Raw genomic sequence first — 14,215 nt, 5'->3', positions numbered from 1 at the left:
TCCGTCATACTCGCAGCTGTCAGGATTCTGCTGGAATGCCCATCCATAATGACGGCAGAGAGTTGCGGGGAACGGGTCGTGAAAGATAAGATGAAGGGACTCTTTTCGACGGAGTTCTTCCGACAGACGATGGACTTCCTCTTTCAGGTCAGAGATTGTTTTATTTGTCTCATCCTGCACCATTATGAACCGGGTCTGGTGACCGGGGCTAACAGCGGCTAGTCCGGTGCCGGAGTATGCTAACTGTATGACGGTTCACCGATGGGAGCGGGTCCGTAGGTTAAAAATTGAAAACAGTCACTGCATTAAAAAAATAATAAAAAGTATCTCCAAGTAGTAAAAGCTTACTATGCTGAGCACTCCTACCAACGAAAACGTTAGTTATTCAGCAGATGTACGTGTCATTCCTGTTATGTTGATTTATGTTTTGCACGAGACTCAATATAAATAAATGCAATACAGACATTAAATATAGGTAACCTCAGACACCACCTCATAAAACCACAAAGATGGGAATTCCAAATACTTCATCACTGTACTTGAGTAGTTTTTCCCAATACTTTGTACTTAACTATTTATATTTTAGACTACTTTTTAATTGTATCCGTTGCCTTTCTACACGAGTTTCTCTACTGTTGACTCGATACATTTTTAAAACGGGGCCGTTCAAAATGACTGACAACGGTTAGGTAGGGCAGAACAAACTGCCGTCGACGTTTCTTGCTCCGCCAAAGCCGCGAAGCATGACATCCGGTAGTCATCATCCCAGTTTGTGATTGGCTCTATTTCAAACCACGACAGAACTTTCTATTGGCTAGAGCAACCCGGAAGCAACCACGCAATGTCTGCCGCCACTCCAGAGGATAATTTGACCGCATGAAAAAAAAATACAAAAAGTGGCAAAAATGAGGGTGTGTTTAATGACCATCTTTCAACTAAAATAGCCTTCAAGTTACGTAAATGACCCGAGGAGGGAATAAAAAAATACGTATTTCGTCTACTCGTCGAATACATTTGATCTCTTGGAGTGATTTATTAACGACGTTTTTCTCAAATTCAGAATATCAGTACTTCTCTCATATTGGTTTAGTACTTTTCCATCTGTGGTAAAGCAGGACGCAAGTTTAACTTTTTTTTTTTGGGGGGGGGCGAGCGCTATGGAGTAAACATTCAATCCATTTCACTGGATTACTGCTAAATGGGCCTAATTGCGGAACAGAACCTTGTCAGCAGCAAAACAAAATTCAAGAATATTCTTTTCATTTCTTATTTTAAAATATATAAATCATCTGGTTTAGGCACGATGAGATGAAGCATTTAGTTGCGCTCTTAAATTTCAGTGTCTCCTAATGTCCACTAGGGAGAAGTAGAAGACTGACAGACATGCAATACAAGAAAGGAACTTCAAAGAGTCAAAGTTCACTCACAGGACATTTTTGTTTATTTAATAAATAATTGACATTAGAAACAGCTGGTCTGTGTCGTACCACTTTTTTTTTCTACATACAGTTTGATCTATTTGGGTATTTCCCAGCTGTTTTTCTTATTTAATCCTTTTGAATTCCAAACATTAACAACAACACGAGAGCTGGATAAAAACATAAAGTGCGTTCGTTTATTTGGCAATCATGAGCAGCGTAAAACACAAAATGTGAAGATTGTGCTATGCGCTCTTCATGCCTCTGCAAACAAAAAAAAATCTCTCAAAATCATATTTCACAGTAAGTCAATTCAACACAACTTTCTCTCTCTCTCTCTCTCACACATACACACCCTTCATGTACCATCTCACATCTATTATAAAAGTCACAATACAAACCACATCTACAAACACAAAAGTCAGATTCCACATTACAATCACTTAAATTGCGTCGTTGCTGTCATCAATGCACCCAAAAAAGACAAAAAAGGCGGGCAGCATTGACAAATACTTCAGTGTTAAAATAATCATAAAAACAAAACAGATAAATAAGAGCAGAGCGCCTGTTGAAATCTGCTTGAACCAGCGTGTTGCTCTCAAAATGCTCTCTGCTTATTCTATGCACAGTCGCAAACATGTTTGCACGGAAGCTTGTTTACTTGGGAATGATTCAAGCCCTCATAACAATTCCATGTGAATTATTATGCTACTTTATGTATTTCCTCAAGTAGTGACCTCCGCTCTGATACATGTTGCGTTTCCATTGACCCCTCCCCCTTTAAAAGAGACGTGTATTTGTGATCTAAATGAAAGGGTGTCAACCTCAAAGTCCTGGGGCACACCACATTATTTTATGTAGCCCACAACATTAAATGAAGTTGATTTTGAATGTTTCTTGAAAGATGGATTTGTTTTCATTTTGGTGGGCAATCTGTACAGAATATTCCCCCACAAAATTCTCTTCACATTAATAATCGTTGGTTACTAAAATATTTGCTTGCCATCATTTTTCCATGCCTTGTGATTTTAAATTCAATTCATTCCCCACAGCATTTGTTTTCTTTTCTCCACCTCCAGTGTAGTACGCCACATTATGTCGCAACATGCCTGGCGCAAATGAGGTCAACTGGGAGAGATTCGACTTAGTGAAGGGCAAGAAGTGGCAGAAAAGGTTCCCAACTAAGCTCCAGTAATAGTTGTCATTACCATAGAGCTGAGAGAACATATTGTTCAAAGTATTGCCGCTCCACATGTGTAAAAGTTGCCGTTGAGGGTCCCAAGGTACCACCAAGTACCATAGAGACGGTAGACGTTTCTCAAGTGACATGATCAACACATATTTGCTGTTTTACATGCAAAATGAGATGAGGCTAAATATGAAAGAATGAATCATCACAAATCGGATCGCCAGCAGGTGGCACCACATTGTCGGACCCCCGCTGTTGTTCCAAGGATGCGAATTACCCGAACACGATGTTAATTTCTGACGATCCCATCTATGGCTAGGCATTATGCTAGCGTGACGCTAGCCGACTTTAGTTCAACAAAATGAAAGTGTTTGGTTGAACATTTCAGAGTTTTAATTTCCAAAGTTGAATTCTCATTTTGTTTCATGTGCCAGTTTGCCAGTCAACTTCAACTGGGAGTGACTGACGACTTGAAGCGAGCTTGCTTTTGCCTCTCGTTCAAAGTGATCTCATACAAAAGTCTGACATTCGTTTGTTAAATAAGTTTAAAGATTGTTGGAGACATAAAACCATTACAATAATCATTGAATATGGCCTTTCTAGACCACGGCTTTGCCCTATTGAGGGTGATAAAAGGCGCCTCACGGTGAGGCGAGTATGCATTGTAGTGAAAGCTAGATTATTGGGGCCGATATTTGGCATTTTGCCGATGATGGGCATCTGGCTTTTTTTGTGCTGGTGGTCCTGCCTGCAGAAGCAGATTGTCACGCTCACAGCACTACCTGATTGGATCCTTGTGGCAGCCAATCAGCAGAAGCTGCCTGTTTGCTTTTTCACCTCGAGTCACAGGCACTACGCGAGAGGTCCCGCGAGCATCGGAAGGAAAGGAAACGGACTTTGCCGAAATAATAGAAAACTATTTGCTGTAGTAAACTTTAAAGACATCTTTGTTTTCATTGAACTATAAGAAATGTAGCTGAGCCTGGGAGCTCTGTGCACTTTTTGTTGATTTTTAAAACTAACTTGTCTTACTTTCTGGAAGCTAAAAAATAACTAACATGTAAATCACTAAAGTTGATGAATAAACATGTACTTCAAGGCATTTAAACTAAGTCAAGTTTTGGAGTTTTTAGTTTTCCAAATTTTGACACCATTTTAACCTAGGGCTGCGCGATGTGTGGTTTGAACATCGCGATGGCGATGTGCGCCTGTGCGATTGTCACATTGTAGGACGTGCGATGTATTTTTGTTTTCTTTCCATAAAAGCACGCAAAATTTGTTCAGCTTCATAGAAACAGCAAGCTACTGTATGCTCTCCACAAAGCCCGTCTCGATCACCCCTTCCCTCCTGCCAGTCACTGGCCACTCCCCCACCCCCTCCACTCCGCTCTGAAAACACTAACGGGCCACATGGAAGAGATGACGGTGGCATTTAGTCCCCAAAAGAAAGTCAACATCCGAAATAGGGAATTATTTTGGCCATAAAAATGATTATACAACACACAAAAACTCTCTGCCGACAGTGCTTCGCCGTTGTTGCTTCAACACATTGTAATACAACAAACCTGTGCGACCATTTGAATCGCGATTGCGAGCCCCCGTATAACCAGTTCAGACTCATTAGTGGGACCTGATGTAAAACCAACTACTCCAAAAACAACGACAGACGCCTTTATTATAACACCTTATGATAAGAAGTCCAAACAGCATCGGCAAATCACGAGTGCAATAACTTTTCACGGGGCGAAAGTGAAACCAACTGAACGCCGTCACGAAAGAGAGGTTTAAAAAAATGATCCGCACGCTCCACAAGAGGTATCAAATGCCGTGGCGCACGTATTTCTATCAAGTGGCCATCCCAGAGCTGTATAATAAACAAAGCAAAGTCTTCCCAAACAGAGCTATTTGAGTCATCTGGTGAAATTTTTTCTCATTTCAATATCGCAATGTACATCGCAGCCTCCCCAAAAATCGCAATGTCATTTTTTTCCAATATTGTGCCGCCCTAATTTTACCCCTTTTTTTCAACAAACGAATATCGGCTTTAAATATGGGTCATCGGCCTCCACTAATAATGGGCATCGCTATGGGCCCTGAAAAAAAGCATCTCGATCTATCACTAATCCATTAATCTCGTTTCGCAGTCACAGCGGTCCTCTGAGGGGAAATTGCGGCCTGTGACAAAAATGAGTTTGACACCGTGAACAAACGCTTTCATCCTGTCCTTTTCTCTGGATTTGCTGGCTTTGGGTTTGACGGAGGAGCCCCAGAAATCCATCAAAAGTCCCTGGGAGTCGGCTGAATGGAATCCCAGGTGGACATTGGCAAGTCTTGTGAGGGAAAACATGAGCATACGGCTCGAGTTGCCAAAGTCCTGAGAATGAGAACAATGTTCAGGTGGCTATAGAGCAAGTATGCAGCACAGGAGGACGGCGAGGAGGTTGAGCAGGAAGTGTTTGGCCGCTCTGTGCGTGGTGGCGTGGCTGATGAAGGCGTCCTTCTCAAAGATGTGAGAGCGCTTGCTGTTGGCATGCAGCGTCTTCATATCCTCCAGGGCGTAGTAGGCGGCCATGGTGAAGTTGACGTCTCCGGACGACAGGAGGTCAAAGACGCACGACCGGAAGTACAGATCTTCCACGGGCAGACGCTCCTTACACTTGGCTTTGGCCGACTGGTAAGTGAACCTCCGGGTTCCGCCCGCCGCTTGGCTCCGGACCGCTTTGAAATCGATGCGCTGGTTGGCGGGGCAGCCGTGCAGACACAGATACAAGTCCTGGTTGTCGTCCTCCTCCACCGGGCGCACCACCTCCTCGGGCATGCGCACGGCGAACGTCAAGTAGCGGCCCACTTGGCGCACCACCACGGTGGTGCCGATGTAGCGGGCCTGAATCTCCACGTGCTGACTGGGCACCTTTTCGACGACGCGGAGGGCATTGGCGCCGTGGCGCTCTCCGCCGTTCTTGGAGCCGTCGGCGAAGGCGGCGGGGAGCTCGTCCGTCTCGGCGTGATACATCTTCTGGTCCACGCATTCCTGGAAGTTCTTGAAGATGATTGTCAGCTGCAGAAAACCAGAAAAAAAAACCCACCCAGTTACTTTCTCTGTGGAAGTCTTGCGATACCGCGGCATAGAAATGCGCGAGTACCGATACCAAGTTTTGGTATCGGGCCGATACTATCTTTATTTTATCGCGTTTTCGAGGAGGCCGCCGATACCAGCCACCAATACTTAAGGCAGAAAAATGTCTACTAAGTCCTTCTTGGCAGTAGTTGGTGCAATACTACGGCAGTTTGACACAGGAGAAGCAAGCAGCATCTGCTTCAGAAAGAAAGGTCTTTTGTTTGCATTTTTTTTTGTCACTGTGTTAAATGGAAAGTGGTATTGAACATCCCTACTTGCGCATATAAAATATGGCGCCAATTCTTTTCTTCTTGCTAGGAGGGGCACTGCTCGACGGTGACTTCCGTCCAAATGTGTCATTTGTTTGAATGATTTAATTGAAAATCAGAAGCGAATACAGAGAGTCTCCGTTTATTGTCCTGACGTCCAGCGCTTTGTGATCATACAGATCTTGGGAAATTCATTTATTTTCTAAACACAAATGTTTACTGCAACCATGATTTCCCCTGTGCATTGGTAGTCGTTGCAAAGTTGCCGGTAAATTGCCATGGGAGAATTTTGTGAGTATTCCAAATTGGAAACTTTCTATGATGAACATTTTATCGGCATTAACTGGGAATTGAGTGGAATTTACTGTGATGATTCATGTCGGAATTTTTTTGTACTATTTAGCTTTAGTCAGACTTTTTGGAATGTACAAAACACAAAAACAGAGATTCCATTTTGGCCCCAAATTTTTTTATCAATTCACTCGCGACTGGCTTGGAACTCAAAATTTGGCTTGCAACCCAAAGATTATTATTATGAGTATTTCATTTTATTTTTTTAAATTGAGTTGACTTGAGCGACACCTCGAAACTCATCAAAACTAGTTGCTGCGACATTTATAAGTTAAGGAGTCAATGTACTTGAAATGTAAGTTGTCTTAGTCACGATTATGATAAAATACGCCCCCCCCATTACATTTAAGACAACCTTCCATTTTTTAAATTCCTGATTTGATCCTGTTACATCCCATTAATCGTGAGAAGGGGTGAGCTGAGGCAGAGGGGAACGCCCCCCCCCCCCCAAAAAAAAAAAAAAAAAAAAACTCGAGTAGCCAGCAGTCTGAGCAATGAGTAAAAAAATCAAGCCTCAGTGTGCAGACACAAAGACGAGCCATTCATAATGTTTCCAAACCTGCCAGTGAATCCCGCAACTATGCTCCGGGGAGTGGCGTCAGGATTCGCGCTGAGCCGTGTGTACACTGCAGCACACGAAGCCAGAACCGGTCAACGTTGTGGACGCGGGGACACTGACCAGTGGCGATACAACTGCGCGGAACTGCTCAGTTGAAAGATCGGAAGAGGAAAACGATTCCACGGCAGCCCGCCTGACACTTTTATGTGCGCTACATCGCTTGGCTAGCGCTGATCTCGGAGCCGATTGTTTGCACAGGTGCCTTTGGCTCGCTGCCTTGTTTTCCTTTTGTCCACACTCAAGTCTCTGCTTTGCTTCCAAATAGCACAGTTCAAAAAAAAAAAATTGCAATGACTTTGAAAGCCAAACTGTTCAGGGAGCCCCCTGGGTCATAAGCATGTATTCCAAAGTTAAGTCAATGGCTGCCTGTTTTTCTTCAGTTAAGAAAGTTTTCCAAAAGAAACTTTCACTTCTCTTTAATTTGATACCAAAACAAAAGGTGCTTCGTTCTCATGGTCAGCATCATCCCTCATAAAGTGAAAACAATGTTTGTAAAAATGCGGAATATTCACACTAAAATTAATTGGTAGAAGGGATCGAACGGTACACTCCAGATTTGATTTGCAGTTACCAATTTTAATCTTTTGGTCTTTTTTCCCCCAAAATGAATAAGTCATTTTAAAACTAAAATGTTTTTATTTTCACATCTGTCCGAGGGACGAAAGGTAACTCTTTGTAACTTCACAAAAAAAAAACTTGTCGGTTTTACATTTTTGTCTTACCAGTGTTTTGTTTGTGACAGAACTGGCCATGCAAATAAATAAATGTCCAACAGATTTGACTGTTTAAAAGCAGTTTACTCGCCCGACCTCTACCATTGTGCGTGTGACTCGAGTGAAGACTTAAACAGGCAGCTTACTGATAGTGCTGTGTGCGGGACAATGGGCTTCTGAAGGCAGGGCCACGAGCACAGCAAAGAGAGACGAGCGAGAGAGAGAGAAAAAGTGAGAGAGAGAGAGAAAAGTGTGCTCACGGAGTCAAAATAAACCAGCGTTTAATTCATCAGCCTTAAAAGTAAATTAAATAAATAAATAAAAAATAAAATAAAATAAGGCCAATGCCGATAATCGGCAAAATGCCAAATATCGGTCTGGCTGATAATCGGTCCATCACTACGACTGATTAATTAATCGATGCACAAAAACTAATCTGCTGCGGCCCGAGCTCGTAACTTGCCGTCCAATAGTCCGAATGTAAGAAAATGGCCCCAAATGGGTTGAATGAAAACCAGCTCACCTTGCTCGTGGCCGTGGCAGAAGAACCGGGCAGCACCGGCGTGTTGGTCACCTGGACCGACAGGTATTTGTTGTGAATGAGCGGCCAGGCTCCCTCCACCTTGCACGTCTGGAAGTCATCCCCAAAGGTTCTCAGGTGGGGGTCTCCGAAGAAGCCGCAGTGTGTGAAGTTGGGCCGCGCGGCGTTCTGCGGTAAGCTGCGCTCGTAGTGGCAAACCTCCGGGCCGTCCGAGCGCTCCTGGCTGTCGGGCGGCACCGCAGGGGGGAGCGGAGTGCGGCCACGCGGCTGCGAGGTGGGTCCCTCCTTGGAGCAGTTGTGTTGGCTCATGAGGTCCTCGATGCCATGCTGGGCCGAGTGGTACGCCAGGTCGCCTCGGCAGGTGCGGGCGGTGCGGCGCACGCAGCTGTTGTACACGCGCAGCGCTGTGCAGAACTCCTCCTCCGGCCCAGAGTTCGTCGTGGAGGCCCAAAATTCAGAGTTGCACTTGAGGATCTTGCACTGCAGACTCGCTGTGGGGGAAGAATGACACATGACGCACGTTTTGCCCAAATAGCTTTGAACTGACACAAGAATCGGTTATTTTATCGATGACTTCATCGATTAACCCGATTATTTTTCGGAGACTGATCCAAGGTTATTATAGTTAATGAAAACTACCGAAATAACGAAAACTAAAATGTAGCAGTGTAACAATTCACTCACACCCCGTTTTGATTTGACTTTCAGTTCCAGATTTCCATTTGATTTTTATTTTTTAAAACCTGCTACCCTGCTTGTCTACGGCTGCTAGTTTGGCACTCCTTGATTCTTGTTTCGACTTCTACACAGGGGGGGTTCTTCTCTGATTGGCTAACAAGTTTCGGTTAAAAATTGCAGGCAGGCCAAAATTCCAAGACGCCGACACTTGCCCTGAAGGTGGAAGATCAGAATCAGAATCAGAGATTCTGTTCTCAGAATCAGATCGTTGCTATTTATGCTTTTCTCTTGTATCAAACGGTTTTTATTTATTTGAGTCTCCTTTTTTTTTTGAACACTTCAGTTTAACCTGCAAAAGTATTTTTAAGGTGGCACAATGTGGGGAAAACCGCCAAACGGATCTATTCTTTTATTGTAGTCAGCACGACTCGAGTAGTTTGACGCCAATTCCGTTAAAACCATCCTGACAACCCTTTCCACACTCATGTTCTTTAAACATTGCGACACAGCATTTGACTCGTGATGCTTTTAGGAAGGCGGGGTGCATTTAAAAAAAAGAAAACTTGAGAAAGTCCCACTTTTGAACACGAGCCACCCTAAAAGACTCATCACTGTCTCCAAATCCTACCATCTGACAATAAAGCAATCAAATAATCTCAACTATCAGCACATTATCGCCTTGTTGCTGGATGGCGAGTGACCTCCGAGGGAATACGGACGATGAGGGTTTCCGTGAAGAGAGGTGCAAGTGTCCTAGTGCTACCATGCCGTTTATTTAAATGACAAATGTTATTTTGTTTGCATAGTTTTTGCCGTAGTCATTTTAAACCAGTCAGTGACACGTTTCTTTATAAAGGAATGGCCCAAAAAAGGCTGCCCCAAGTATCAAATTCATTCTCTGTCTGTCTGTCTCTCTCTCTCTCTCTCAAAATTATTTTTAGTGACAGCAATCTGCAAATGCAAGGGGGAGTAGTGTTAACTTTCCATGAGCTACTGTGAAAACCCCAAAGCCCCCCCCCCCTCTCCCGCCCCCCAATCAAAACGTATTCTCTTTACTCTCAGACCTCAACAAGTCGAACGCAGTGATTCCAAAAGGCTCCAATCTAATGAGGCAATACCGTTTCTATGCATCAAACGCAACCCCGCTCCCGCGATGGTTCCTCGAATGTCACAAGAGCGATTCGTCTCCAATCTGGCACCTTGACTCGCCATTTGTCGACGCTGATTGTTGCTAATTGCTGAAGTAGTTTGCTTTTACGACACTTTTGTCGCTTTACAACACGTTCAGCAGCGCCAAATAGGACCGGTTCAAAAAAAAAAAAAAAATAGAGAATCCTCCATGTGGTTAAATGTGTCATTCACACGATTCCAAGATAAAAGACCCCAAAAAAAGGATAAAGTTTCGACTTACCTGTGGGCAAGAGCGATAAGAAGAGGGCGAGGACTCTCCACACTTGAAGCGCTGAGGGTCTGCCTCTCTTCCCCATAACCATCCATCCAGCTCGGGGGCGCCCTTCACTCCTCTGCCTGGTAGAAGAGGCGGCACAGGGGCGTGGGGTAGTGGGGTGTCAATCAAGAAAAGTCCGCAAAACCTGTCTCAAGGCCAAATCATGTCCGCTCGCGTCAACCCCGCTCACCGCCGATAATTGCTCCGAACGTAAAGTTAGCGTAGACAGTCGCGGTTGGAAAGAAAGGCAGTGAGCGGGTCATTTCTTGCCTTCGAGGGAGGGAGAGGGCGGGGGGGAGGGGGAGGGGGAGGGAGAGGGAGAGAGAGAGAGAGAGAGCTTGCACGTTGGGGATCTCACCACAATGGAAGAAATGACAAGGGGGGGGGGGGGGGAGAAACACTCACTGTCATTCATTTGTGAGTGTGTTTGTTTTAAAGCGAGCCATGAAACGCATTCCTGCAGTACGAGAACCTCAAAGCATGACAATTTTTTGGGCAGGATAATTGGTAAGGCGCCAGCAGGTGGAACTTAACATGTGGAAGCAAGGTGTCTCAAATTGCTGGGTCAAGCTTATTAAAAATTCAATAAATAAATAAAAATGAATGCCTTTATTGTAGTTTTAGTACATGTTGATGCCATAGCAATACAAGTTCGATTTGATCAAGTTTGTGTTCCATGGGGGAATCCTTTTTGTAAGATTCGACATAACGCAACGCTGATGACGTATGCTTTAAATGTTCACTTTCACTCGAGAAAAAGCCCGATTTTTGTGGCCCGGATGACGTTTTCCCATACAGAAAAGGCAAGTTCTGTCTTTGCAGTCCGTTCACGTTTCCCCAACCAGCCTTTTGGACGTTTGCAAAACGGGCGGCCCTGCTCTGATACCTTTCCAGCAATGTGATGAATTGTTCGGGCCTTAAGATGAAGATGCTTTTTTTTTTTTTCTCTTGGATATGAATCATTTTGAGCGACACTCTCAACAAAGCGATGGTTAGAGCGACCTCAAGATAATAATTTCTAAGCGGAAAATGATCAGGTACACGATGTGGGTTGTTCGCCATGTGGTGCAGTGCGCAGCGACAAGACGTATCAATCTGTGCAATGAATTATGACAGCCCGAGTCACGGATCGGCCGTTTTATGACTGGATGATTGACAAAAAAAACAAAAAACAACAACAAAAAAAACCATGATGTGATCGTAAAGGTCATTTTACAAAGCCTATCTGACTGAAATGTGCATTTAGTGCGGTTACTACATTGAGACGCTGTAACGTTGCGATGCTTGTATATAAACTTGTTCTGATTGGTTAATTGAGAGGGGGAAAAAAAAGATCACTTTTATGAGCGTCTGGGTCATGCATATCATTAGCCCAAAAGAAATTTTTTGAACTGAACTGAATTAAAATGAGCTTTTTTTTTTATTTTTTAGTTCCTGTAGATTCTTAGTCATCGGGGTCAGGTTGAGTCTTCATTTCTTGAATTCTTTCCTTTTTCCAAAATCGTTCAAATATAACTTTTAATGACACTTTTCGGCTAACAAAATGCATATTAAATCCATATCACGCGTGTCACACCACTTACAGGCACATAGAACACCAAAACAGCCAGCTATTACGTCATCCAGATGCTTTTATGGAGCACGACATTGATAAAAAAAAAAAAATAATAATAATAATGAGAAATCTGTGATTCTGCCTACAAAATCCGGCAGGGCATTTGAAATATTGACCATCATTGCAGCTCTAAATGATGATCATTAACCTGTGCCACTAAATCCTCCTATTCCAACCTCCCGAGTCCTTGACCCAAATTGCACATGGCCTTACGAGGACAGCCCAAAGCTGTCATTCCACTTCGACCTTATTGGACAGCTCGGTTATTGCGAATTGCAGAAGTCGTGCTATTAGGCTTTTATGAACATGGAGATGTGCGGTGATGGCGGACGGGCAGGTAGAGGGGTGGGAGGTGGTCGTGGGGGAATTCACAGCTGCCCCTCATTGGCTTTAGACGCCATGAACAAAACGCAGCTCCTCTATGGGCTGATATTTGTGCCACAAGAAACTGAATATTTGAATTGAAGACTGGATATTTGAATTAAAAACTGAATTATTGAATTATTAATTATTCAAATATCCAGTCTTCAATTCAAATATTCAGTTTCTAGTGGCACAAAGATCAGCCCATACTCCTCAGGTTTGCATTCACTTCAATGCCAGCAGCAACAGTTGCGACGTTTCACGTTGCTGTGGGGGGGGGGCGTCAGGTGCGCGTATATTTCTCCGATAGACAGGCAAAAAATGTCGCACGAACCAACCTTTGCGACTGCATGGAGTCGGGCAGGAACCCGCAGGACGAGACGCCGACGCCGACGCCGACGCCGCCCGGGAGTGCGAACCCCCTCTTTCTTGGAGCAAACAAACCCGTCCAGTGTCAGTGTAATCCCAAATCACAAGCAGACTTCCGCGACGGCTGCGCGCGCGTCAAACGCGCCGACGTGCACATGACGTCCAGCGTGCAAAAATAATAAAATAAATAAAAAAAATAAAAATAAAGAGTGCTTTCCCGGAGTTGAGGTTCATCCACATCGATCGATCGTCTGAGAGACATAAAGTGACATGAAGTCGCACCGCTGGCCAGATGTGCGCGTTTATTCCGAAGGCGATCGGAGAGCCGCTGCTGCGTGGCCAGGTCCGCTGTGTTGTGTGGTTCTTGTGAAATGGCTCGTTAGAAAGTGTGAGCGAGACAATAATCGGCACTGCGTATCGCCGAGCCTCAGCTGTGAAGCCCTCCTCGTTGCTGAAAAAAAAAAGAGGACAAAAGCGCTGAAAAGCGTGCAGCGTTCAAATCCGCAAGGGTTGCAAGCAAAGACATTTTTCAGAATCCTTTTCAATTCGGTCTGATTAATTATCGCCCAAGCCTTTTGATTTGTCCTACACTCCAACAGCCACCAAAAAGTCGTTTTTAGCCCCCCTAAAAAATTCTTTTTACAATCAAGTGGTGCTTTGAGATACGAATGACCCCTTCTTGACCCGTTTTTAGAGAAGAGAACAGTCATGTTTTTGTCGCTTTGACTGGAGCAGAAATTTTAGATTCGAGTGCTGCGTGGTCGGCATCGGCGTATCTCTAATGAATTTATTAAGTTGTGGTCCATATTGGGACAAAAAAAAAAACCCAAAACAAAAACAACCAGGCCAGCAGGTTAGAAGAAGACAAATTTAGCATAATGAGAATTTAATGGAGATCGGCACATAGCAGCAGCAGCAGGGAGGGGGAGGCGGAGGCGGAGGCGGGGGGATTGGGGAGGGCGGCACAGAGGCTGCACCTGTGTTTTGGGATCAGGCTGCAGGCAGGAAAATCCCACCGCAAGCCGCCCTCCCCCCTTTGCTACTTTCCGGCCTGAACTCCTGCCCACACGGGTGACTCTCCCCGGCTCCGGTTTCTTCTCCTCCTCTGATCAGAAAAACTCATTACGCCGGTGTGTGGAGAGTTCCCAGCCAGCTCTCAAAATGGAGGACCGAAATGCTTCGCTGTTGGGCCTTTTGTTGCTCTCTGCCAAATAGGACGCAGGAAAAGCTCCATTAGTATGCAGCCACCGGACGGCGCTTTCACATGACATCATCACATGACCCTTTTGTGTCTCCGGCAAGAAAGAGAGCTCGGTCATTGGTTGATCTTCGCCTCGAAGAAAAGAAGATTTGCTAACGGTCAACCTGAGATGGGGGGGGGATAATTTAAAGATTGGACTTTCTCAGGAAATAAAAGAGCTAGCCGATGATCGTGATTGGTCGCCTCAAAGTTAGCCAACTGGCCCCGTGCTTCGTGGACCCGATCATATAAAGACATCCCTGACAGCTGGACATGAAACTAGAA

The 14,215-nt window shown here is 44.6% G+C and overlaps 1 protein-coding gene across 3 annotated transcripts in view; it reads right to left on the bottom strand.

Moving 5' to 3' along the window:
• Positions 1 to 1,418: 1,418 nt before the first annotated feature.
• The window catches only part of rgma (repulsive guidance molecule BMP co-receptor a), a 50,237-nt gene continuing 37,440 nt past the window's right edge, over positions 1,419 to 14,215 (bottom strand). For 2 of the 3 annotated variants that reach the window (XM_088298908.1, XM_088298909.1), the window contains exons 3-6: positions 12,660 to 13,141; positions 10,308 to 10,423; positions 8,201 to 8,709; positions 1,419 to 5,665 (exon numbers count right to left, since the gene is read on the bottom strand). In XM_088298908.1, coding sequence (XP_088155034.1) covers positions 5,009 to 5,665; positions 8,201 to 8,709; positions 10,308 to 10,423; positions 12,660 to 12,673 — 1,296 coding nt within the window. In that variant the 5' untranslated portion in view covers positions 12,674 to 13,141 and the 3' untranslated portion in view covers positions 1,419 to 5,008. Of the gene's footprint in view, positions 5,666 to 8,200; positions 8,710 to 10,307; positions 10,424 to 12,659; positions 13,602 to 14,215 lie in introns of those variants that run through there. The other variant, XM_088298910.1, reaches the window with a different exon arrangement.

The sequence above is a fragment of the Idiotropiscis lumnitzeri genome, chromosome 6, assembly GCF_059441095.1.
Source record: "Idiotropiscis lumnitzeri isolate Australia: NSW breed Sydney's pygmy pipehorse chromosome 6, RoL_Ilum_1.0, whole genome shotgun sequence".
In the NCBI taxonomy this organism is placed as follows: Eukaryota; Metazoa; Chordata; class Actinopteri; order Syngnathiformes; family Syngnathidae; genus Idiotropiscis; species Idiotropiscis lumnitzeri.
Note: the sequence above shows the minus strand (reverse complement) of the source record. Positions and strands in the feature narration are given on the sequence as shown.